Source organism: Ambystoma mexicanum, chromosome 5p, assembly GCF_040938575.1.
Source record: "Ambystoma mexicanum isolate Mex_15411 chromosome 5p, UKY_AmexF1_1, whole genome shotgun sequence".
NCBI classification, from domain to species: Eukaryota; Metazoa; Chordata; class Amphibia; order Caudata; family Ambystomatidae; genus Ambystoma; species Ambystoma mexicanum.
The window spans coordinates 410,884,095-410,910,994 of record NC_090930.1 but is presented as its reverse complement, the minus strand read 5'-3'; the positions used below and the strand labels follow the sequence as shown (position 1 = coordinate 410,910,994).

The 26,900-nt window shown below is 46.5% G+C and overlaps 1 protein-coding gene across 3 annotated transcripts in view; it reads left to right on the top strand.

Annotated features, from left to right (window-relative positions):
• Positions 1 to 26,900, top strand: part of ATP11C (ATPase phospholipid transporting 11C) — a 1,508,462-nt gene that overhangs the window by 492,154 nt on the left and 989,408 nt on the right. For all 3 annotated transcript variants that reach the window (XM_069612799.1, XM_069612797.1, XM_069612798.1), the window contains exon 7: positions 14,657 to 14,760. In XM_069612799.1, the coding sequence (XP_069468900.1) occupies positions 14,657 to 14,760 (104 nt within the window). The remainder of the gene's footprint in view (positions 1 to 14,656; positions 14,761 to 26,900) is intronic.

Below are 26,900 nucleotides of genomic sequence, written 5' to 3'. Positions count from 1 at the left end.
GCACTACGCCGGAGTTGGCCAGGAGTGTTGACCGCCACGAAGCAGTCGATAAAGGCATGGGAGTGGGCCCGCAGACACCGAGGAATCCCAGGATGCTTGAGCGCATCCTCCCCAATCTTTTTCAACCCCGCCTTTTCCCCTGGAGCACACCCCAAGAACTTTAGGAACTGGGTAGCAGGAGGCCTTGAAACTCTGGGGCAGCTCTTCGCAGGGGATGCCCCCCTCACCATCGAACTCGCTTTTCAGCTAGCGGAGACAGATTTACCTATGCGCAACTGAGGCACTGGTGCTCCCATCCCCAGACTCGGGCGGCTGCAACACGACCCCTCGCCCCACTAGAGCTCACAGTGAAGGACGTGCCAGCCCGGGGAAAGATCTCGGCTCTCTACAAACTATTGCAGGAAGACCCCCTCCATACTAGGCCCTCCTATATGCCCCAATGGGAGGCGGGCCTGGGTCATGCTATTGAGGATCACACATGGATGGACGTCTGGACAAGAACGCGCACAGCATCTCGTTGCATCACTAACCGGGAATGCGCCCACAAACTGCTCTTGCGCTGGTACTACCCCTCCCCTGCGCCTCCATCGCTTTCAGCAGGCCCTGGATCCCCACTGTTGGCGTCGCTGCGGCCACCCAGGCTCCTACTTTCACATGTGGTGGACCTGCCCCAAGATAAGGGAGTTCTGGACCCAATGCCTGGCCACCATAAAGGACATCACACAGGTGGAAATTCTGCTAACGCCCGAGCAAGCCCTCCTGGGGATACCGCTCCCGGACTCTTACCCGAGAACTCGGAGGAGGCTAACGCTGATTTCCCAATTTTTGTTAGCAGCCAAAATTACAGTGGCCCGCACCTGGAAGTCCGCGGAAGGACCCCTGATGACCCTCTGGTGGGTTAAAGTTTGGGACATCTTGATAGACAAAAAGGTCACGGCAGCCAAAGCGGGACTGCTCCACCGATTCGCCGATATTTGGGCACCAGTCTTAGACTATGACCGGAGCTACCCGGCTCTAACCTACAAGCCACGCATGATCGCGAGAGCCCTCCACTCTATGGGCGACAGCTCGCTGCCTGGTCAGGCTGAATGAGGCCCGTAAACAATGCCCACTCGGGACACAGGGGTGGGGAGACGGGACATTTTGTCTTATACGCTCTGCGAGGTTAAAAGCAATGTTACTGTATAGTTTCGCCTGTGCGCTGTTTATAAATAAACACATTTTTTTTTAAAACGAGCTCAAAGAGATCCCAGGAGGATGTGTTTTGGGCAGGAAGTGGGTGGGAATGCCCATAGGGATTGGCATGGCCATGGGCAGTCAATGGGTGGGTAAATAACCAAACAACACCTTCAAGCTTTTTGTCCCGTCTCATATGCCATTTCTCCCTAGCTGTTCTCTAATGCAATGGTTTCGGCCCACACTAAACCAGTCTCCTTCCACTTCTGCACGGCAAATGGGGAAATCACATTCGACAGCTGAGTGCAATAACTAACCTGACTGCTGTATGAGAGCACATTTTCTTTCGGAATATTCACTACTGCCCGCATTAGAGTTGTGGGACGAATCTTTTGAGAATGCTCACAGAATAGCTAATGGTACAGTGTACTTACACCCTGTAAGAAATGTGCGTCTCGGCTCTGAATATGTGTCCTCCTTTTGCCCTCTTCGGCCGTTGTGAAACATTGGAGCAGTTGTCTGTAAAACTTGATCTCACACGTCAGTCTGGTGGGGTTTCGTCTGGCAGCGTGTTCAATGCCAATGGCACACACTGATAATCTAAAAGTACTCTCATTGCTGCCAATTATATTGCTCTCAGAATGTTACAAAAACGGTGTTGGTCACTAAACTTTAGTAGAATCGCCTTCAGCCTCGGGAGAAAATCCAGTCTTCGTGTAACCCCAGAAACACTTCTGTACAGGCGCGTTATACATGCCATATCATATCATCCCCGGCCTTTTGGCTTCTCTAGGTATGTTTACTGATGTCGAAAGCCTGATTAATCAATTTCAGCTGTGTCTTTAAGCGTTACTTCAAATCCAAGCGATTTCCCTTTCTTTTGAGATGGAGTCACTGAATCGTATGAATCGTTTATCTTCACTTTTTAATTTTGTGATGCTTGTTTTAAAACGTACATTTTTGCATCGTTTGAAAAAAGAGAAAACCTCAGTGTCAGCATTCTGTTAACCTGACCCCAGCCAGCCTGGATATTAATTAACATGCATCCAAAGTAGTCCATTGGAGAAATGGCAGCTTTTTCCCCTAACATAGCTGGTTAATGTGCACAATCCATCAGGCAGGTCAGTGGGCCGTGCTGTGCGCGGTCCTGAAAGGGAGGTGTACATGGAAGGCCAGAACACTGGAGACCGGCCGCCCTCTGCTAGGGGATCTACATGGAAATATTATATTGGTACCTGCATTGCCAATTTCCCAGATTTAAGCTTTGCCACTTTTATTTATATATATATATCTCGACTGAATGTTAGTAAAGGAATATTTGAAATGTTGAATATATCAAATACAGTACGTTTGTCAGCCAGAAGATCTGAACAAAAATATCAAAAAAGGCCCAAAGATGGCAACGAGAAGAGCTTAATTAAAACTAGCATTGGCGATGCATTGCGTATGTGCTGAGTACAGAAGCGCAACAGGGATGCAGCCGGAGGGGGGAGTAGGCACCCTTTGCCCCTCATGCTGATTAAAGTGGCATCCATGCTCTCCCCATGCCTGCTCTGTGTGCACACTGAGCGTTTCATGTCGGGATGCTAGATTCTGGTACTCTTTTACCTTATCAGAGTGCTGTGTGCCTACACAAATACCAGAAAGGACGTTCATGCAGCAACGTTCCTCTCATGCTGGCTTCACCAGCAGTGTCTCAAACTGGGAGGGTTGTGCATACTTCCGAGGGCAAATATCCTTTGCCTGCAGTGTTGCAAACGACCATTGTCTTGGTGCGCAGACTAAATGGTCAACTCTGATACGGCAGTCGAGTGATGAGTCTGGCCACCACTGAAGCAGAGGTCCCAGCTGCAGGAGTTCAGCAACAGGCCAGGTTTCCATCACCAACAGCCGGCTCGGGACGGTTGATTTATGTTCGCCCCAGACCGTTTTACCTGTTAAGGATGGAGCACGCAGGGGGATACCTGTGAAACTGTTGCAACAAAGTTTTATCACCTGATCAACATACCGTCTCCATTCACGGGTTTTGAACCCCTTACAACACTACAACCATGCCTTTTCACAAGCACGCATGCACAAATCTTGCAAAAACACTTACGCAAAAATGACATCCCGAACCACACATCCATCGACTTTCTACCCAAATACCCACGTATAAATTATACAAAAGTGCACTTTAAAAATGTTGTGCCTGCCTGCACCATCTGAAGAAGCACTCCACCCTACAGCAGCAGTCGTCTTCCAGAGCTTCCTGCCGGTGGTTGAGTGATCAGCAATTCCTGAACCAGGCTGCAACCCCCATTGATGGAGGTGGCTCTTCGGGGCCTCCCAAATCCAAGAGTATCTACTGTAAGGGATAAAGAAGCATCAAAACAGTTGCATGCAGAAATAATACAGAGAACCTTCCCTCCCCACCCATTTCCTTCCTCGTTGAGTGCCACCCACCTGCACCATTCAAAGAAGATCTCCATCTCGCAGGGACCGCCATTTCCTTCCCGATGCTTGACCGTAGGTAAGTGAGTAGCCACTCCCCTAGCTGGCTGCACCATCGCTCGTCAAGGAGATCACTTGCATCACATTTTATTGAGGCTCCTTTGCAGCCAATTGCCAGGCATCTACAAACCAGGGTCTCTAAGTTAAGGACTTCCAAGACACCACACAACTGCACCCCTTAGAACCCCTCCCCCATATGATAAAGTAAGCATCACCCCATGCTCTTTGATGGCCAACACAGCCCCTTTCATTACACTCCTTGTGCTTCCTTCCACTCGCTGTGCTCCTTCCTATTCTACTCCTTTTCCTTAGGGCCTCAGCCTGCTTCCCCAAACTGTTCCAACGATCCTCTTCCAATTGCCCTCTCCCCCTATCCTCTCTACACCTCTTATATGGCAATTAGTAGTACCTCTCCTATACCTTTCCAACCTCGTACACACGAATAACCTCCATCTACCGACTCCGTGCCACTCACCAACTAAACTTACCCTAGCCCCCTGGAATTACCCAATACTTATTAATAAAACGTCCTTCCTCACTGCCCACTTCACCTCCCATCACCCAAAATTCTAAAACATGGATGCCACTCCAAGACATTGCCACGCTAGCTGCCCTCCACACTAACTTCACTTGTATTTGTATTTTGTATTTATAGTGCACATATCAGATGGAACCAAGCAGAAATTGCGTCTCGGCACACAGACGTATCCGTAATGGACAGAAAGCAACCGATGAACCAATCAATGAAACGTTTTCAACTTCTTCTGAAATAGATATTCCCTTTGACTATAGAAAATGGCAGTGATGTTAGTCTGATGATCACCGAAGGCCCACGTCGTTCCCTCTTTCTCACTATGACTTTATTCCCTCCTTCTTGGAGCACATTGCTGCCCAAATTCTTGCTTTCACCCGTCTTGCTAGCCTAATAATTTACCGACCACCCGTCACCCCCAATTTCTTCTTCTCTGATCCTGATCTGTTACTTGAAGCTCTCCTAGCTGATGCTCTTGTCGTTATGATGGGTGATCTCAACCCCTCGAGTGTGACCAAATCCCACTGACTTAAGCTGGACTCCACTCTCTGACCACTCACTGGTCAACCTACATACCCTTCTTACTCATAGACATAACGCCATTAATCTCCTCTCCCTATCCTCCTATACCAACTCCTCTGCTCTTTCAATCCACACTCCATCTACTGCCATCAAGCTGGATGGTGCTCTATAAAGAACTGCCCCATTAAGTTAGTACTCCTAGTCTATACATCACTTCACACCATTACCCCCACTACATTGCTGACTGCATCTGTCTTCTCTCCTTCTCCAACTCTGTGGCCCTTTACCCTCAATAGCCTTTTTTGTCCCGCACATTTCCTGTTCCTCCTCCCATTTCCCCTCCCTATCAGGCCCTCTTCACTGTAAAATCGCCCCTCTGCCGCCATGAAGGCAATACACTCAATTGGCTGTTCGACACCACGCTCAATATCCTCTGGCTGACCACGGGAATGTTGATCCTCAACCTCCACGGATTCCCTGCTCATTTGAATGCCCAGCCTGCCTTTCCCAGAAATTTTACAGATTTATGTATTTATGTAGATTGCACCTGTGTATATATTGGCTCCAGGCCTAAATGTGTGTTTGTTCCCTGGTCTGTGTCCCCCTGTCTATGTTCGTATGCATTACCTTTCACCATACAATCTCTGTAACTTTTAAGGTACTATTGATACGGACTATCTGCGATTTGTACTACAGTCCATGTTCAGCATTGCTGGGCGGCGTGTCCACCTGCCTACCAATTTGATACCAATAAATACAAGTCCGATATATTGGCATTGTCCAATGCTTGTTTTTTCTGGTTAGAACTGGATTGAAAAAAGAAAATCTGATAATTCGCCTTAATGATATTTAGAGTATTTTGTTTGTTCACCAAATTTACATTTGCAAATTGTGTAATGCCTTTTGTATGAATTAATAACATTTTTTATTTGCAGTGATTTTTTTTTTTTATTTATCCTGATTTCATACCTTCTTTTTTTTCTCAAGAATGTATTCTTTTTAGGGTATATTTGTGACTTTCTTTTGGCTAAAAGGGCTGACTTTTATGTTTTGGTGCAAATTCGTATTGCAGCCAAAATTCCCTGTGTTTTACTTTGAGGAACCAACAATTGCCTGGGCCTTGTACACAACAGAGGCCGTGCCCAAACTCTGTGGTTACACGAAAAGCTAACTTAATAAACAAAACAAGTATTGTCAATGCCAATAGTTTTGGCGTTTACTGCTGTACTTTGCATTTTGCATTAATTGGCAGCGGGGTACATGGAAGAGAGCGCAAAATTCCAAGGAAGGGTGTGAGAAGGGGTGCTGTTGTGTAAGTGAATGCGAAGGGGAGTAGAGAAAGTGAGAGAGTGTGACATTGATGATGAGCTAGAGGAAATATGAATGAGAAAGGGTGAGTGCAAGGGTGTCAGAGGAAGACTGGGCGAAAAAGTAAGGTGTGCAAAGAAAGGTGGGAGTTGGAGAAGATGGAATGAAGGTGCAAGAAGGGATATCTTCAAAGTTGAGAGGGAGACCAAGGCCGTGAGGAGGGAGGGTGCAAAGAGTATGATAGCGCAAGGTTAAGGAGAGTTTGACAGCACATAGAGGGAGTTTGACAGAGAGAGAGTGAGAGGGAGAGTGCAGAGAGAGAGCACACAACAGCGCCGAGAGTGAGCACACGACAGCGCCCAGAGAGAGAGAGACAGTGCATAGAGAGAGCGCAACAGCACAGAGTGCAACAACACAGTGTAAGGACCTCATGGTGGAAACAGTAAAGGCAGACACAAGTGATCACAGTTCAATGGTGTTTGTTAAACTGTGTAGGTAGGTTGGAAAAACACCTAATCTAAACCTAAATCTAAGATGGGAGCAAGCTGCGACCAACAAATAATAAGGCAGTCCTAGTGGCGTCTTGTCAAATAAAAGGGCCTATACTAAAAAAAAGAAACTATTGCCAGTCCTTACAACTAAATACAAAAAGAGTGTGGGATAGTGTTCCAAAGAAATAAAGAAGTGTTCACAAATGATAAGTGAAGATGTTATAGCCAGAGGTCTCCCTTCCTGACGTTTTGAGCATGGGATATAAGGTGGGACTCCTTAGTGTAGCACACTCTTGAGCTTTCCCAGCGGTTAAGTCTCTTTTCTATAAAAGTCTCTTGCATCCGAGGACCTGATGGGTGCAAAATAAGAAAACAAAAGGTTCCTTTCTGTATGTACGGTGGGTGATGGCTTTTCACCATGGATCCCCCTCTTCTGGGCTCAGATCCCTCTCGAATAACAGCCTCCCTCTGTCGGTTCACTCTTGCCAACCACACAGTTCCTTCTCTTTCTCACTATGCAGGATTCATCTCACTTAGATTTCCAATTGCATGCCGGTCAAAGACTTTTGACTTTAGAGGGGTTTTTGATAGACCCCTGTATGACCACTTTGACCTTTTCCTTGCGGCTCCCCTAGGGCCTTCTGGTATCGGTAGTTTCAACAATAGGGGAATGAACCAGAGTCTATCGAGTGAGCACCCACGTGGTGCCGGAGCTCTTTGCAGCTGGCTTTCCCCTTAATTTGCCATTAAAAACTTTGGTTTAACACAGTTTGGTTTCTTATCGGACCTCCCTTCGACTCACCGACTGTGATGAACGTCTTGGGTTTTCTTGTCTCTGTAGTCAAGGACGGTACCAAGGTAGCAAGCATCTCTCCCTGTCCTGATTATCAGTGTAGGAGGGCTCTGTGTACCGTTGACATCTGCTGCAACACACGCTGGCTATTGTTTGCGGTCTTATGATTCCTTTCTGATAGCCTTCGCGCATCTGGATCAGAAAGGGCAAGGCCGCTTCTCTCCTTGTCGCCCCTTTGGTTCTCGCACTTTTCTCCTCCTCTTGAACTGCTGCCTTGGCATAGCTGTCTCGTCGTTCGGTTTGCCTTGCTCGTAGTGTGCTCTCGTGCTCAACCTTTTATCTCTGTGGGGAAGGGAAAGGGCAGTTAGGTGTGTGTGATTCTGGTCAATAGCCTGACTTTGCCTGACCCTTGTTTTGGGACATGTCAGGTATCGGATCTAGTGTTAGTCTGTTGTCTTTCGTGGTGTAAGAAAGTGTTTGGGTTGGAAAAGGGGCCAGGGTAGAGTGAGTATCCTACATGGTAGGAGGGGGACAAGGTGTTCTACGAAGGGGAATACCACGTCTCACCCTTCGATGTCCCGCTTCCACTCCCTGAGGACCCCCCCATCCAGGTGATCCTCCCACACTAGTCCACCCCCCAGGAACTGGATCCAATAGCGATGGCTGTGTCCTGGTCACCAGGATGACAGATCCCCGGGGACTAATCAGTGAGACACCTTAGGTTTCTCACAACAGACAGAGAGCGCGCTAGCACAGACAGAGGGCGTGCCAGCACAGACCAAGAGCACGCCAGCATGGACCGATGGAGCACCAGCATAGAACATACAACAGCACAGACAGAGAGGGACGGCACATAGAGAGTGACAGCACACACCATTTCAGCAGAGAAAGGGGGAGCAACCGCATAGAGAGAGCATGACAGCACAGAGTGGATGACAGAACAGAGAGCAAGAGCACAACAGCATAGAAAGTGCGCAACAGCACAGTGTGAGACAGCACAGTGAGAGTATGGCAGCATATAGGGAGAGACATTGCAGAGAGGACAGAGGTGGAGACAGTGAAGTGGAGACAGTGCAGTGAGGTAGAGACAGTGCAGTGAGGTGGAGACAGGCCTCGCTGAGGGGAGAGAGAGGGGCCTCGCTGAGGGAGAGAGAGGGGCCTCGCTGAGGCAGAGAGAGGCCTCACCGAGAGAGGGAGAGAGAGGCAGCACTGAGGGAGGGAGAGGCAGCACCGAGAGAGGGAGAGAGGCAGCGCAGAGAGAGAGAGAGAGAGAGAGAGAGCAGAGAAAGAATGCAGGGCGAGAGTGACAGCACGTAGAGAGGGGGGACAGTGCATGGAGAGAGCTCAGTCCCCCCACTATACACAAATCTATGGTGAGGTTATATATCTGCCTGTCAAATCAAGTAATATACCACTCAGGGCGGGCCAATGCAGCACAAATGTAATTCTAGGTGACAGCATTGGGGGCCACACACAGAGGAGCATGCAGGTAGACCATTTGTCGCTAAAAACATTAAACCTGCCCCATTGTTAGGGTGTCTGTTCATATAGTGTGAATTAAATCACTTATAAGGACTAATGGTGCAGTTAAGTCAAAGTGTGATTACAATTCTTGTCCAGGAACGCACACTTTGGCCAAAGAGTGAAGCAAGGATTATAACCCACTCTGCTATTAAAACACCAGACCGCACACTTTCTAAAGCCAACTTGGTAAACATATTTAAGTTTTGAATTTCAGGGTAAAAAAAAGAGCAGTCCCGTTAAAGTCAACTGTGCATTTCATTTAGTGTCTGCTTCTACAAGTCCTGCGCAACCGCATTCGGCACGCTTATCTTCACTTGTGCAATAAACAACCATTGATTTAATAAAGGAAAATAGTGCATACCTCGGGCTCAACATCTCACACCAGCGCAATACTAGAATATACAATTTTCAGTTTTGTGGGAAGTTTAGCATCACAGACTAATCCCTCTGGCAGCTCCCCACCATTACCCCACTACTCCTACCGAACATCATACGAAAAGAAAGACTTGTTAGGACGCCCAAGCAGGGGGAATGATCGTAATATATACTGCTTGTGGGATATGAACCCAGAGTAATATAGTTAACCCCTTACATTTTAAACACTAATTTTGTGTGCCACGCCGCCATCATTTGGGGCTGCTGCATGGATTATTTTTAACATGCGCTTCTGTGCTTTGGCAGAAGCATCAAAACCATTTAGCTACTGGCCTCTTCATAAGTGTAAAACTTACTTAACCCTCTGCCCCAACCGAACACACGAAACAGGAGTGACCGCAGAAAAGCCAGGGGGGTTGAACAGCGAAATGAAACTAACGACAACTGGATACATAAGGGAAGGGCAGGTTTCCACAAGTCGTTGCAGCACTTCACGTTAAGCTTGCTGATTGGAATCCAAAACAGTGCGCATCTTGCCGCCAAAAGATCCCAAAACCGCCTCCCAAAAGAGCTAAAAGCTCACATTGATGCAGAAGATATTCTCAAAAAACCTGCACAGTCCCCCAAACACGACCCAATGAGAGTCCACTATAGCAATTGTCCTTGCCAGTGCACCCTGCCACCTTTTGCAGCTAAGCGTTACTGAGACATGTTAGATGGCAAGCAGAGCCTGCCTTGTACCAATGCCCCAGTAGCTAACTTTCTGCCAATGCCGACATTCACAACTGGCCCAACACCTCCATTTGTGCTCTGCATAACCCATCGTCGTCCTTCAGAGAACACTTGCCAAGCTGATATAGCTGGAACTGACTCGCTCTTGAGTATCTGTTTTGCTTTCACAAAATGCCCAGATATATTTCTGTTTTCTCCCCAGTACACTGAATGAAAACTTTGGATGCTGGAGGGCATTTACTCACACAAACACTCAGCTAGGCTGTAAAATGGCTCTTTATTCACGAAAGCATACATGAATGAATAAATGTAACAAAAATAATAAGTAAATAAATGAATGAAAGAAGTTTAATAAAATACATCACTGTTGACACAGCCGCAAGGCACAAATTCATCTCGCCAGGAATCACTGAAAAGCTCCCAACAGTCGGGCAGAGATATCTCGGCATCAACGGTCTTAGAGCGATGCGTTCATCCTCCAAGTGAAGCTTTCTACCTGACCGCCCTGGTGACCCTCGTTTTAAGCCCTCTACAAATGCGTGGTGGCACCTTCTAGAATCTTGTGGCTCTCTGAGTTTCCACTCGTTGGAAGCTCTCATGGGCCCCCGGCCGGAGTGACCCACGGTAACCTCAAGGAGAAGAACCCTTCGCTTTCTCAAGGAAACACAAAAACAACTCTATAACTCATCTTCAGCTTTGACAACATTCATGGTAACGCTATCAGGTACCAGCCGGCACTGACTCATTCTAGCCTATGCGTGTACCTTCTTCCCAACGTGTCTTTAAAGCAATGCATGCTAACATAAGCAATGAACAGCACTGAAAACATGTTTACCAGTGGAATAATACCAACAACGTTAAGGGTGCAGATTCTACTGAGGCCTGGAGCAAATGTCCATTATGGCTCTGAGCGCACCAGAATGCACTGCGCACCAGCACTGTGTTTTAGTTCAAAGCATTAAAGTATCCCAGCAGGCACACAACCCACTGAGCTATATCCGAATGATGGTGAATGAGTAAATTGGAGAACAGAATTCTGCATAACATGCACACATTTTCTTAGTAATGTAGATACCGGACAGAAGTCTGATTGCTGTTTGAAAGCATGTCTGGAGCATTAAGTCCCCATTGGACATGGAGTCACCTGGTACTCTTCCCCATCACAGGGTAGTGTAAAATACACAGAATTCCCTGCCGACAGACACACAGGCCACCTCCCCCCACCAGTGACTGTCCCTGGGGCCTGCGAAGTTCACACCAATCCAGCGGAGGGGAAAAGGAGGCAAGGCGATGAGGGACTAGCATCAGGTATATTCTATGCTTCAGCCACTCGGCAACTCCCTGCATGTCAGAATGTACTATACTTCTTCAGAATGCAGATTTTAAATGTTGTTGGAATACTGATGCCAAAAAGTCTGTTGCACACCCTTAAACACCAGAGCCTCTGATCCCAGGGAGAACGACCAGATGGCTGCCCTCAACAGATCACTCTGCGTCAAAAGTCAAACAGACACATGACATGTGACAGTACTCCTGATTGGGATCAAATACTTTAAACGAGCCACTATTAGATAACATGCGTGTAGTACAACTGAAATTAACACTGTGTGTTGGTCCTTGTATGCCATAGCATTTCCAGTTGGCAAGGCAACTACAAAAACTGCTTCTTGGAGCCCCTTTTGTAGCAATGTTTTGGCGTAATTTGGTGGTTTGCACCACCAAAAAGCCTGCAACGGCCAAGACAAGAGTCCCGTTTTTCCTGCATTCTCATATTCTATAGTCTACTCCCCCTTACTGTTCTTGATGTATTCAGTTTATTTTTCATTTTAAGATGCTACCTTGAAATTTGTTCACCCTCAATTTGTCAATTTTCGCTGAGATGTACTTGCCTTGAGACTGGTTGCATTAAAATGACTCCTGTAAATGGGTAACTGTCGCAGCGTGGCTCACTGGGAGTAGGATTTCAGGAGGAAGAGCAGGGTTTTTCAATCCCTTCTGAGGGGAGTGGCTCTCCTGGAATCTGAGGAAGTAGATTTTCTTCTGTGCACCACTTCGCTTTTTCCTTTTTTGCATCGCCGCTTGTGCTTGTGTGTTAAGTATTAAACTGCTACCAGAGAATCTCAAATAATCGTTCATTTACATTAATCCATTAACTGCATTGTTCTTTAAAGAAACATGTACAGGAATATTTTTTTTGTTTGCTATTGATTTAGCTGATCAACTTTTCAACAATAATGTAATACATTTGAAAACATAAAATTAATTGTACAATACAAATTTCAAATTTCAGTAAATAAAGCATTTTACATACCTATTTATATATTATTAACAACCTCACAATCGTTCACGTTCACTATTATAAATCACAAATTGTCATCCACTAATACATTTTAATAAAAAATGATGGTACAGCATCATTAAAAGTTCAATTCTCCTCAAAGATATGAACTCTTATATCTGTCTATTCGATCATAATCTTATTCATTTAGTTTCAATGATGTTAAGAATTCAATTGTAGTTATTCTTATGCTCATGTTGGCTGTTGAAAACAATAGCTTCCAATATCTTGTTTTATTCTAATCAATAACACAGTTCTGCTGTCCTGAAAAATGGACACAGTTATCACACCCTCTGTACTGCAAGGACAATACACGAATGTTGACAGTCGCGTGGTAGTAACAAGAGAAGTAATGGACATCTTTCCCTGGCCGCAGACTTTTCCGCGTTGCTCGTAAATCACACTAATTGAGCTTTCATGTACTATGTGACATCTGAACAGGGCCCGACTCCTTGAGGCGGACGGATTCTCCTTCATCTTCATCTCAAAGGGGTATTTTGGGAAATCAAGCCTTAATAAAGGTCCCAGGTGCCTGGGGCAGTAGCCTAGCAGCCATCTTGTGTTAGGGTTCAGGGTGGGAGGCAACAGACGCGCGCGCTGACACAATGGAACCACCTAATGAGGTTTTGTCTGAGGCAGCCATGTAAGGTTAGGCTAAAACTTAATTGGATGAATGTGTTGCAGGGCCACACAGAGCAGTTGACACCATTTTTTTTCTGCTTGTTTATTATAGAAGGGAAGGGAACAAACCAGTTTTGCACCCCTGACTGTATTACCTAAAGATTTCCACTTGGGGAAATATGAAGCTGTCTGATTGCTTTACTATCTCTGTATTGTGACAAAAATGAAACCCGTTTTGTCTGAAATAAAGTCTCACATTTGCAAGTGCGCTCTATAAATAAATAAAGTGGAGCAACTCTGTTTTCCCTTATTGCACAGGGAAACAAGTATTGGCAAAGCTAACAGTTTTGGCCTTTGTGTAGACATGGGATAGGCATGTGCTGTGCACTGCCATAATTATACGTCCTGGTCATACGACTCCAACAGCTGGGAAATAGTTTGAGTCATAGGGGTTGGGGTGGGGGGGAGTAATACCTGTCTTATAGGAATTCCAGGAACAGATGTAAGGATGCACAGATTGGTTTCAAATCAAGTGGTTGAAGGCACATTTGCTTAAGACGTTTTGAATACACTGGCAGCAGATTTACAACTGTAATGAAGCCATTACATTTTAGACTGCTGCTTAAAGAAACCCATGGCCACCCGGTAAAAGTAGTTTTAGGCTACTTCATGATAGAGCTAGCTTAAAGAGGTACTGGGAGGATGGGGAGTGATTTGGGCAGGGAGGCTATAGGGATTAGCATGGTCATGGGCGGTCAGTGGGTGGGTGAAAGGCCGAACGCCACAGATGTGTTTCCCCTCTCACAACCCAACTCCCTCCCATCTGTACTCCTATGGCAATAGTTTTGGCTTCATAGACGGTGATGAAGCATAGCCAAAACGAACACATGGAAAAGCAGTCTGCGTGCTCAGTTGTCAAGCCTTGACACAGCATCTTATGAAATGGGGCCTTGCTAATTTTGGATCAAGCTTTAATCCCCTATCATGCTGGCAGAATAAAACGGGAAACACAATTTTATTCCACTGTGAAGATGTTTCTTTTTTGCCAACATCCAGCCAAAGGGAGAGTTAGCACATTCCTTGCGGACTGAGTCCATGGCGGTAGCTCCCGTGTTGCCCACCACTTTACACGGAACGGAAGGAGACATGGAGAAAGGCTTGCTGGGGGAACAGATACTTCAGGCCTTTGTTTTTAGGTGTTCCTTTTCCACTGAATGTCATAGATTCGGTTGTACTGTGTTTAATCGCGCAGGATGCGGTTTCACAGTTTGGTATGAAGGGTTTCTCAAATGTATGGTTTTAAATTAAAACTGGTTTTGGGCATGTTTTCATTGAAAGGCTGTTTCAGTATTTCACTAGATGCCTGGAAATACTGGTAGCCCACGTGTTCAGAGACTTACTCAGTGAATTGATTGACTTAAAATAAGTCCTTACCTACGTGACTGCACTATTTTAGGATTCTCAGTCAGCCCTAGAAATAGAATTGGACTGGGTTGCTGTAGGACGTTTGCATTAATGGTGGGTGCGCGGCGCAGCAGTTGATACTAAGAATAGGCCTTGTTTTGGAAGGACCTTCAGTCTTTCCGCCACAGCGGAAGCAATCCTTTAATCGCTATGTGGAGTACTTCCGCCACTGCCGGTTGCAACTCAAGCCCTTAGACCTGCTAGTATTTCACAGCAGGCCAGATGGCCTGTGCGCCGCATAAAACAGGATGACCCCATGTCCTTAATTGCTCTCCCGTCTCTCTTAGGTCTACTATGCCCTGCGTGAAACTGCTGCCCTTTCCACCGTGGAGTCCGTGGATGGTCTGAGCGCCACCATTGAATGCGAGCAGCCGCAGCCGGACCTCTACAAGTAAGGAATGGAATACTGTGCATGCTTCCTGTGCTTTGCTAATTCCTGGCTTTCCCAGTGACTGAGCTACTCAATGTTGAAAGCGTGTTATGCATGCATGCATGCATGTGCAAATCAAAACGCGCCAACCAATGCCTAGTAGCGCTGATTAACTCATTGATCCCCTGATGTTTCGCACCTTTGCTTCTGATCATTTCACACCTTATGTGAGAGCATGTGGTGAGTGCAGACATGAAGTGCGATTACGGTGCTTGCTGTAACGTTATTGAATATTTATACTGCGCCCATCACCACGCAGTGCACCCAAGCACCCTACGACACCCTAGTCTCTCTACTGACCTGGTCCCCTAGTCTCTCTACTGACCTGGTCCCGGAGGGCGTTCAACCTACCAGCGCTTTGAGGTCATACCAATGATATATGGAGCGTTATACAAATGCCAAATAACATAACAAGTAGGGTTTCATGAACTCGCCATGATGTTAGTCTATGAAAATTGGGCGGGGGGTTGGGGATGGGGATAGAGTTAAGGAAATGGTGTTTAGCTAGCCATCCGATCAACAAATACTGAAGGGCAAAGGAACGTGGGATGAGTGTGAGGTAATATGATTGTGGTAGGAATGCATGTTTCGTAACTATTTAGTTATCGGTACGCAGAGAACATTTCATGAATGTAAGGCTTGGTTAAAAACAAAGGCTTTCACTGTGATGGCATGTCTAGACCAGACGATGCATGGTAGTACATATGTACTGCACTGCAAGATAAATGCATTAACTGGTGCAGCCATATTGAATACACTTTCACAGTTAAGTCCCTGGGCCATGGAATGGCGGTGCCCGTTGATTCCAGAAACTCGCACCAGCCCGGGGGTCAGAAATGTGGAGGGTCTTATATTAGAACACCCTGGCAGGTTTACAGTAATGTCTAAAGACATGCCACAAAGTTGAGCCCTTTGGCGAGTCAGGAGTAGGACACAGACTCTTAGATGGCATGGTGTATTTTTATTTATCCAAAATTAGATGGGCCTAACTTTCCCTATGACTATGGGTGGTCCCTGCCTACTTTACTAGCTAATGTCTTCAGTCGGTCCTGGAAGTACAAAAGGAAAAAAGTCAGCGGTCCAAAACTAGCTTAACTGAACCTACCACTAAATAAACTAACATATATGTGAAAATGAGTCCCTTCTCTTTAGGGTACTGCTAGTCACAGTCTATAGAGTTCTTTTAGTAGTAAGAATTCCTCACCTAGTCTCTTTGTAGGTCTTGCATCGGTCTCTGTAACTCTTCAAGGCCGACTTGTAGTTTTCCCTTATCCTCAGAGTTTCCCTTTTTGGTTCTTATGTCAGAATAGCAGTTTTCTCCTGGCCAATAAAGATTTGAATTACTTTGGTATGTGGATCACGTGTTTAAGTTCACTCGTCTGATTTCTCTAAATTCAGGTTCACCGTAATTATTCCTATTTATTTTCTCTTCTTCTTGTATGTCTTGGTTTTTCTCTCTCCCCGTTTCCCAGGGTATGGTTATCCACAATTGGCTTCTCTGTGTGGTATTCTTTTCTCTTATATTATTATATCCTCCATTCTCCCCATAGCTTTAAGTAATTTCCTTAAAGGGGACTTTTATGCCCCGAAGTTATTTGCATAACATACGGTTTATTTTTTTGGCAACAAGTTGCATTCGGTAACCCTGTTGACTTCTATTCTGTGGTGTAACGTTTCAGGGAGCCTTGTTGCTTTGTGGCCGTTTCTCTGGTCTCTGTTCGGTGTAGCCTGTACTTAAGCATTTTGCTTCTCCTTTGTTTTTCTCTCCTCTTGGTGATTTCCGTGTCCGTTGACAAGGCGTCGGACACCCAGTACCTGTTGCTGCTGAGCGACATTGTGGATACCGACTGTCCACTACAGGGTTCCTGTGATTTTGCCACCACCTAATGTTGGGGTACTGTCCCACTGCTTTCTCTTGCTCGGGTGGTGCCCTGGCTTTGGCGTCCAAGTGTCTCTCTCTCTGGTTCCTGTCTCAGGATTTCTATGGCTCGGCTGGCGACTTGGGCATGGCAGTTTCAGCTTCTCTCCCCTGGTTTCCCCTCTCTAGGTTGCTTGGCTCAGCTGGTGCCATGGGTCTGGCATTCCAGCATCTCTCTTGGTCTCTTGTTTTCCCACTTCCGGCGAGATTGAAATGCGCAGACTTGTCGGCTTGTGCTGACTTTACCTTCTTCCTCTGTGCACTGGACATTAACCTACTTGTCCCAGGGTATGTAATCTTAAAATCAGCGACACACTTCTTGTTTGTAATATTTGGGCATCAATTCTATGTTTCTTCGTCCCAATTGTTAGAAGTCTTTGTGGGAACACCTCATGTAGGCAATAAGGTGGCAATCTCTATGGAGTTTCTCATGGGAACGGGAGTCCTTGTCCCTGAAGGGGGAGTCTCTCCCAGTGAGGTCCCACTTGCCTCTACCCCTAGGGAGGATATTCCGGAGCGAGCTCACCTCCTTAGCTTCATGGGAAGGGGCTCCCCTTTGGGGCGAAGAGATGAATTCCCCCAATTCGTCACAATACCGACTTAACCGGCTTATTGGCATCTCCACTACCCCATTTTTGCTGTATCGGCTGCATTACATTGTAGTCCTCGCAATTGTGGTCTGTCAGCTGCCAAAGTCTTCAAAACATGTCAACAGATTGAACCCTCCCTACCTTAGTATAATTACAAGCTGGCCACCTTCTAGTGGTCTGTTTGTTCCCCTTGGTTATTTGCACTGTTTTTGATTTGTGCCTACTCAGTTTTGCCCCCCTCATGCTGGTGTGGCCCTGGGAAGTTACCTATGCTTTGGCTGGACTGGCCTCAGGCTGATCAGTGTAAAGGGTATGGGGCCTTGGCTTAGTGAGGTCTTCCTCAAGTCCTGTCAGATGACTGCATTAGTAAAACAAATTGAAGATACAAATATTTAAGAAAAAACACTGAAATGCAGTTTTTCAGGGTTTTATTTTTTCTACAGCATGTGTTGGGATACAAAGGGAACTGTTTTCTATGCTGCAGTTTGCTGGGTGGGGGGGGTGAGGAATTGACGGAAAATTGAAATAGCCGCAAAGCACTAAATAAATAAATCAATTGGATCACCAGAGTGGACATGAGTATAAGTGGACTCAGAAAAAGGAAGGGCAGGGGCACTGCGTTATAAAGCCAAAGCCTAGGTAGGGCCTGAGGATGTCAAAATAGCTGCTGAAACGAGCAAACCTAATGTTGCGGGGTGCCTCACCTGCCTCTAGTTTATATGCATGTATGTAGCGTTGAACACCTTATCAGATCCGACAGGTTGTTTTACATCAATTAGAATCGAATTGGTCTAATGAGTAAAGGAAGGGTGCATTCTGGGGTCGAGGTCACTTTGAACCAGACACGCCTGGGTTAAAAACAATGATTCATTTGAGAAATTCTCAAAGAAAGGCAGATAATCATGTGCTAATGCCACTTAGTCAGCCACACACCGGAAACATTTATAGAGCGACCTTTGGCCCAACGCTCCTAATCATTAACAAGAAACCCATGCAACACATACCGTCAGTGCTCTTTACTGAAAGTGTACAGCAGTAAAGAAACACAGCATGATGTCTAACCAGAATAAAAACAATTATTCATGCGCATTTCATTTGCAGAAAAACACGCATTAAGGTGGACAACGGTTATAAAATATGGAATGGGGCTAAACCTTTCTAGTCTCAGTATGTATAAGACCCCTTTAAGTTAAATTAATATATCTGAGGCCTCTGCAAACTCTGGCTCTCCCGATGTTTATCACTACAGCTTGTATTAATCCTCGCCAACATAGCCAATGGCGAGGGATTATTATTAGGGTATGTATTGAGCGTGGACCTAGCTTCGAGATGCAATGGAGCCCATTACAGTGGTATACACCAATACAGTTGCATAACGGAGCGCTTTTCAGTGGTAACAACAGAACAGATATACAACGGCGGGTAGGATACAGAGTGGGGAGAGCGGAGAGACACAGCAGTACTGGGTGGCGGGAGGAAAGGAGCATGCGTTGATTAGCGAGGTGGCGCAGGGGGTGATGTGATGGCCTAGGTGTTGAGGAGGAGAGACTCCTTGAAGAGGTGGGTCTTGAGTTCTTTTCTGAATTGTAAAGCATGGGGGCGACTTTGGTGCTGACGGGGAGGAGGTTTCATAGTCTTGGAGCGTAGGCAGAGAAGGCTTGTTTTCCGGTCCTTTCCTTTTTACAGCAACGGATTTTAAGGCTGTAGGTGTCTTGGCTTCTGGTGGTGTGCTGTCCGCCAGAGAAGCTGAGTGTCTCTGCAAGGTAGCTGGGAGACTGCCTTATAGATGATGCAGCAAAACTTGAAGGTGATTTGTGCGTGCAGTGAGATCCAGTGAAGGTCGATGAAGGCCAGGTGATGTGGTTGTATCTGTGTAGATCCTTGATGAGGCATGCAGCTGCATGTAGGAAACTTCTCAGGGGCACAATGGAGGATGATGGGAGGCCTTCGAGGAGTGCATTGCCTCCATCCAGGTGGGATAGGAGCAGTGCTTGAACGGTGGAACTAAAGCTCTCCGGAAGGAGGAAGGGATTGATTTTATGCAGGAGGGAGAGCTGATACCAAGCTGTCCGTTTTCTTCCCTATGTGTGTCTTGAAGGAGATGTGTTTGTAGATGTGGAACCTGTGCCACTTGGTGCAGGAGGTGAGCTCGGGTCTGGAGCCCTCCGAGTTCATGGTTGATAGCCAGGTCTGTTAATCTGGGTGCTCTGTGTTGTTGGTGAGGATTAGGAATTCCGTCTGGGAGGGGTTGAGCTTCAAGTATGCACTGGACATCCAAGATTGGATCAGCTAGAAGCAGGTTTTGTGCCTATGGATGTCCTTGATGGAGTCGATCTTGAGGTATAGCTGTGTGTTGTCGCCATATTGGTGGATGTGGATGCTGTGCTTGGCTATGAGGTCTCCCAGCTGCTCCATATATAGATTGAAGATCATTGGGGAGAGGATGGAACCCTGCTGGACTCCAGAGGTGACAGGTAGCTTTGGCGATCTAGAAGAGTCCATCTGAACAAACTGCTTGTGGTTGGTGAGGTAGGACTTGAACCAGCGTAGGACAAGGTTGCTGACTCCCATGCACCAATGTAGGGTGTCCGTAAGCGCCTGGTGGGATCATGGAAGTTGTAGTCCAAAACACCTGGAGATCCACAGATTGCAGACCCCTGCTTATACAAACATAAATGTTTCAAACCCAATTCTATGAATGCATTTAAACATTCAGGGGCAAATTGTAAGAACAAATCTGAAACTGGGGGTGAGAGCTAGTAGGCTAAGAATTATAGGGTTCTCTTTGGGCTATGGCGCACCTCTTGTGGTGCCATCAAAGCCGTTTCATTAACTTCTGCTCTGTACAGGACATAAAGGAGGAGGGACAGTCCCCTGGCAAATGTCTGCTATCAGCAGTGGAGAGGTAGACTCCCAGCATCTCTACTCCAAGAGGTCTATCAAAAGTGCACTACCATTCCAAAATGGTACCAGTGAAAACATTGTTTTAATTAAGATGCTGCTGGTCAATGAAGGCCACTTTCAGCTACTCGGAGCAGCTTATTGTTCTCTAGCGACAGCCTTGTAACTATACTCTTTTTACGCACCCTAACCATTGTTGCCATAGACCAATAAAAGGCAAGATCTAAAAAGAAAAAAAAATCAAACAACAAACATGATAGACAGTCTTTGCCCAAAAATGTTTCCAATGTCCCGGGTCATATTAAAAAAAAAAAGAAGTTCCCTTTCCACCATGTAACATTATAATGATCCAGGATTGTCTAATTTCACCTGGATTCCTTCTCGTTCTACTTGACAAGTTAGGAGCTTGTCGCCTTCTTATGTGGTTTCCTTTACTTTACAAAATGAACACACGAGAAAAGCTCAGTACTCACTCAGCCAGGGAACTTGTCTCCACTTCCCTGGACTTTCCAAGCTTTCCCAAAGATGCACAACAAACGTTTCCAGCTTTTCAGTGAACACCTCTTCCTTGTTCACTGAGGGTTTATGTCTAGTTCACTCTCCTGCCAAAACACACCCCAGGGAATTATAATGGATCGTCTCTGTTAATCTCTTCCTTTCATCTCCTTGGGTCCCAGACTCTGTACTTTTTTGAATGGGCTTCGCCTTATTCTTAGACTTTCTTATGGGTGTGAGTCCCAGACTCGCAACAAGGTATTATACCAGCTTGGTATACTCTCCTGCCAAGCATAGGTTTTCTTCTTGTCTGTCTCTTTTGCTTTCAGGGTCCCATGCCCTCTTATTCTCTGGCTCTCATGTGGTTGCTGGTCCCATGCTCGCAATGTAGTATCACAGTAGCTTGCTTTACTCTCCTGCCAAGCATATATTTCTTTCTGAACCGTAGGTTTCTCTCAGGATCCTAGACACTATTATTCTATGATTTTCATATGGGCGCCGGTCCCAGACACGCAACATTGTCTCTTGCCTGCTTGGTTTACTCTTCTGGTAAGCATACAATTGTTCCTTTCTCTCTCTGTTACTCTGTGTTCCAGTCCCCTTTATCTCTTGCTCTGTACTTGTTCCCTGATTCCTCCTGGACCTCTACCACCTCTGTCTGCCCGTGTACCTGTTTGTGTGGTTTGCGTCTTTCGAGTGGCGGTGCTCTGCTGTGAAGCTCCAGCAGCGTTCGGGCGCTCGCTCAGGTCGGCGGCAGCTCTGCCAATTACTCCTTTCTCAGGCCCTGCTTTCTGTCTCCATCCTCATTCGGGTATCTCTTCTCATCGGGGGTGCTCCGTCGGTCACTGCTACCTTCTCGGGCTGCAGTTTTGGTCTCCAACAACTCCCGGGGGGTTTCTTTGGCAGCGGTCTTTGTAGTTTCTTCTTCTGGACTACCTTCCTGCTTCGATTTGCCTCTGTGCACAGCGTCTCGTGGTGTGTTTTCCTGGTCTGCATCAACCGGGTTTCTTCCTCAGACAATGGCTCTCTCCATATCGGTTTCCCCCTGCTATTTTGTATTGCCTTTGACCAATCAAGTGCCGTGAGAGACTAGACCGTTCACTCCGGTTCTCTGGAGTGATCTTCATACTCCTGGTCATCTTCTTCACAGTACTTGCTTCGGAACTATATGGAAAGCAAGATGTGTTCTCTGGTGCCTTAGTCAGGTCTAACGTACTAGGTTGGCTTACTTTACAATAAAAGTTATTGGGACTGGTTATGAGGGAAGGAGAGTTTTGTTTTGGGGAAGAGGTCGGGTGTGAGGAAGCAGAGGTATACCGTGTTCTCAGTGGGTTGTCATCCCCAATCCCGTAAGAAGCTTCCTCTCCCATGTCTACCTCCCCCTTTGTATCACCCGAAGTGGGACTATTGTACTGTGGACGCACTACCCTGGCCCCATGGAAAAGTTCTCCCTGTAGGGGAGATGGGACGATATCCAAAGATTCGTCACATTATTCTTTGCTGCTGTTAAAGTCAAAGGGTGTTTCAGAAGATTGAGCCTTGTTACAGGTTTGGTGGTATTTCCTTTGAAAAGCCTGGTAGGTGCAACTACAGTCACCACATGCAGTAACATTACGGGGGTCCACATGATTCAGAACGATGTGGACTTTGTTAGTCTGCATTTTGGATTGCCAAGAGACACTCTGAGAAAAGCAATATTACAGCATGCGGTAATATCGCAGGCAGTACTGTTTTTTTGTAGATGTAATTAACTACACATAAGAGCAGGAGTAAATGGGTTTCAGAAATGAAACTCAGAATTTGGATACATGGTAAATCATGCTGTGTTTCCAAATATTGCATGTTTACTGTTGCCGCCAAACTCGTATTCAGGCCGAGCAAATGTTTTAGGACAATGTAAGTAAGCACGTCTGTGAGTTAGCAGGTTCTCATAGTCAACTCGGGGCAAGAGTTCTGAAGTTACTCTGTTCTAGAGTTGAGGGTGTCCATTCAGAACATGACACCCTCACTCAAGGTAATTCCACCAATTATCTATAAGCTAAACAGGCAGTAAGGCAGCATACAGTACTCTGGACTATTTCAACCCTTAACTAGACTGCCCAATTGAGAAATTAGGTATTTCTGTACTGGAAGCCTTAGTCGCGGCGAGAAATGTGGATAACTTGTATTTTTAGAATGTGCACTCCATTGTGATTCAGATTTTGTGGTAGTAAATGTTTATTCTGATTTCTCTATGAACATATTCACAATTAAGTCAAAATTGATATTTCCGTAGTAAAATCGAATGTAGTCATTCACCTTTAAGAATTATTTATTACTTTATTTCAACACTTATTTTAAATAAAGCCCCAATGGATGGTTAATCTAAAAGTAATCAACAATTGACTTCAACAATGAACAGCATATACAACCTTGGAACACTGTAGTAACTATACATTGTTGTAATCCTTTTTTTGGAGATGTCTACATATAGTCCCTTCTTGCATAGTTTACAGATTATCTGTAGCTAGCAAAAATCTTAGATGGCTATTGAGTTCGGTTCTATGTTCTTTTGCCAGCAGCTTTTTTTCGATGAGATTATTTTACAAAATGTTTTCATCTACTTTTTTTATTTTGGGGGTGTTCCCACCCAGATCCTCTTCCCTATTATTTTATCCCAATCCCTAACCCCCCTACCTCTTTTATCCCCTTACAAACCCCACTTTATGTATAAAATTAATCCCAAAGAAAACTGGCGGCAAAATATTATACCATTGAGTTCTTATCGTAAACACAGGTTTGTACAGCTTTTTCGTAATCGCTGCATAATTGGGTCAGCCACGTAAAGAAGGGAGTGAGGGCTCTTCAACTTTCTCTATTGGATAGCTACCATGGTTTTGATCGAGGTTAGTCCTACCCCACTTACATTAGAGATATTACCGCTCAAGGACATTCATCCACATGTGAGCAATACGTTGCCATAAGCAGGGTGACATGATTGCCTCGTAATATTTCGTTAAAATTCTAGGACTTGATGTCTTCTAGATACCTTCACCCCAAAAATTAATTCTGTTCTAGAATGGCTTCAGGCACTGTCTGGATCCTGAAATCTTTAAACAACCACCACAGTAAGTAGGTGCAATTCCATGATCAGCTCCATTATGGGCTGAACAAGCACTGTATGATAAGCAGGGGCGTATGCTGTGCACATATATGTATATATGATAGTCACTATGAAAAGACTTGAAAATGGGGACTCGGAGACCCTGAGGCTGGGGACAGCTGCCTGCTCTGTAATGCTTGCCCCAGAAGTAGTTTATGGAGATTCATAAGGAACTCCATCCCATCCCCACCCTGGCTTCATAAGTTATGGCCCCAAGCACACACAGCAGCCCTCTCCATGGTCCCACCATTTTATATTGCAGTTAGGCAGTGCAAATGTGGCACACAAAATGTTTGTAGCGAGCATATTTTTACGCAGCAGTACAAGCTGCATGACAAACTTTGAAGATCGTGTAGTCCGGCACGATGCCCGTACGTGAGTTGCAGATTCAGGGGACATCGTAAACCACCCCTTTGCACAGACTGGGAGACTTGCGGTCACCCCAGCAAAGAAGAGAAAACCCCCAGAAATGCTGAGTCATCGCAAGCATATGCGGTAGTATTATGGAGTTAGGCGGTCATGAGAAGGGCCATATCCAAATCCCTTTGTTCTATGGAGTCTCAATGCAGCCTGCAGAACAAGTATTTGCTCATGAGGAAAATTGAGTGTTTACCATTCTGCCATCAGTTGGCCTGTGCTTGAGTCTCACACAGCTATTACATGTTTCCCATCCACAATCCCATATAAAGGCCCATACAGAGTATAAAAGGGAGGAAACGCATTAGGGCTCTTTTGGTTAAACCAGATATGTGAGGGGGAGAGTTGTGAAGGAGAGAGAGAATAGAGCAACAGAGCAGAGCTAATTGGAAAGAGAGAAAAGGAGGTCGAGGAGAATGTTTCCAAGAAAGGCAGAGGGAAAGGAGGTGAAGGAGAGAGATTTCAGAGAGGGGGAGGAGAAAACTTTAAGAATAGAGGAGGGGGGCGTGGCTGATGGGCGTGCGATAAAGACGTGATTCCTCGTCGCTCCCGGGCCGCCAGCCTAATCCTGCGTCCATCCTGCTGCAAAAACTACTTTGGAGATACCCAAACACGCCTCAGCGAAGCACAAAATACTGCTGCAGTAAACCGTAGCACAGCGGACCATAACCGGTGTGTATTCCTGAAGTTACGGCGACCGAAAGCTGGAGACAACAGGCTGCGAAAAGAACTTCCAATATGGGGGCCGGTCATATGGAATAGGCGGAGAGCGCAGTGTCTCAGCGAGGGAACTGTCCCAAGCAGAAAGGAGACTGTCCCCGGCTGCGCTGACATCGTGGGAGCGAGGGACGAAACGTGCACTGGCCCCCACCTGGCAGAAATGGGGAGTGTGTGTGAGTGAGTGAGTGGAGCTAGTCCACCCCTGCCGCCCTCTGTGGCGGATCTGCGTACCCGTGATACGCGGTGGCAGCAAACATTTCCCCCCCCTGCACATGGAGAAGAGGAGAGACCCTTCCCCCGTCCTCACACAGCGACGAAGAGCGGACGCGACCAGGGGCGTCTGGGGCGTGCGGGTGTTATCTGCAGCCCCGGGGCCCAGTGTGCGCGCTGCATCCTGCTCTGTGTGAGCACTTGCGTACACCCATCCCCGCACACCTCAAGAGGAGAGGACAAGAACACAGCCCCCCCCCCCCGAGAGAACCCAACGAGGAGCTGAAACGAACCTGCAGCCAACCGACAAGACACGCGATACGGGCGTGGGCACTCCGCTTTGTGTTGAGCGCCTGCCAGTTCTTCCCCAACACAGCGGCAATACATCTTGTAGCTGCGGAGAGGCGCCACCAAAACAGCCGTAAGGAGGGAGAGGGGTAGAGGAGGGAAACGGGAGGTGGCGGCCACAGGTGCGGGTCCTCGTCCGCTCTCCGGCCACACCAACACAACCACAAAGACCCCGCGGATCCCAGATGCCCCTGCTTCAGCATAACACGAACCATGCCGGCATGATACGATCTGGACACTGAGGCTCCATAACGGCACGGGTACACAGACATTTCTCCTGAACCTAACTGCATGACACAAGAGAAGAGGATATAATATTATCAGGGCCAAATGGAAGCAACCCCTTAAAACTTTGAAACTGCAATATTGAGCCTTCACTATAAGGGCAAGATATCCACAGCAGGACCTGCCACCCACCGTGACAAACGCACGGGGTGCTGTGTGCGAGCAAGCCAAGGAGGCCAGACGATAAAACTTGCGAAGCACCACACAAACCACGCGAACACCCGGCAGATATCCAAGCATGCTGGACAGTGAGACAATACAAGCTGCTATCACCTGATAAAACCCACACTGGGTGTAACTAACAGCAGTAAACGACATCATCACCCACCCCCCAGTGCATGTGTCAAGATCCCACAGCCTGGCAGGCACATCGCATATGGGCAGCTCGACAAATAGACAATAACCTACACTGCAGATAGCAGGAGAGAACACTCTGAAGTGGGAAACAAGCAGGGCAGAACGCTGTAGCCGTTGAAGCTTACATAACTGGCTCCAAAGTAACGAATACAGCTGCATATAAAGTCCTGCTCACTACAAATACTCCTATCGAAAGTGTTAACAATAAAACAGGACCCCACCCTGTGTAACCCCACAGCACTACCCTCCAGCAGGCTCCATGATCCAAAAGACTGAAAACCTAAGACTCTGAAACGCCATTACTGCAAAAAAAAAAACTCCCCGAGACGAAGGAAACCTCCATATCGCCACGACACTGGAGCAATAATGGGAAGGACAGACCAAGGAAAACCTCCACACAAAGTAGAATAGAACAATATGCACCAACACCAATGTCACGCTCACCGGAGTGATCGGCATCAATAGAACCTGACAACATGGAGGACGATATCTCCCTCAGAGACGTGATGGGGACATGTGCGGTAGTGACAAAATTACTCCAAAAGTACGGGACCTTTAGTGGCCTAAAAGTGAATTGGTCCAAATCCACACCATTCGCATTAAACCAACTAGGTATGGAGGCCCTAGAGCCCTGCCCATACAGACTAGCCCTCGACCACTTCTAGTACCTGGGTATTAAGATTACAAGAAACCTCAATGATTACATGCCCAATAACTT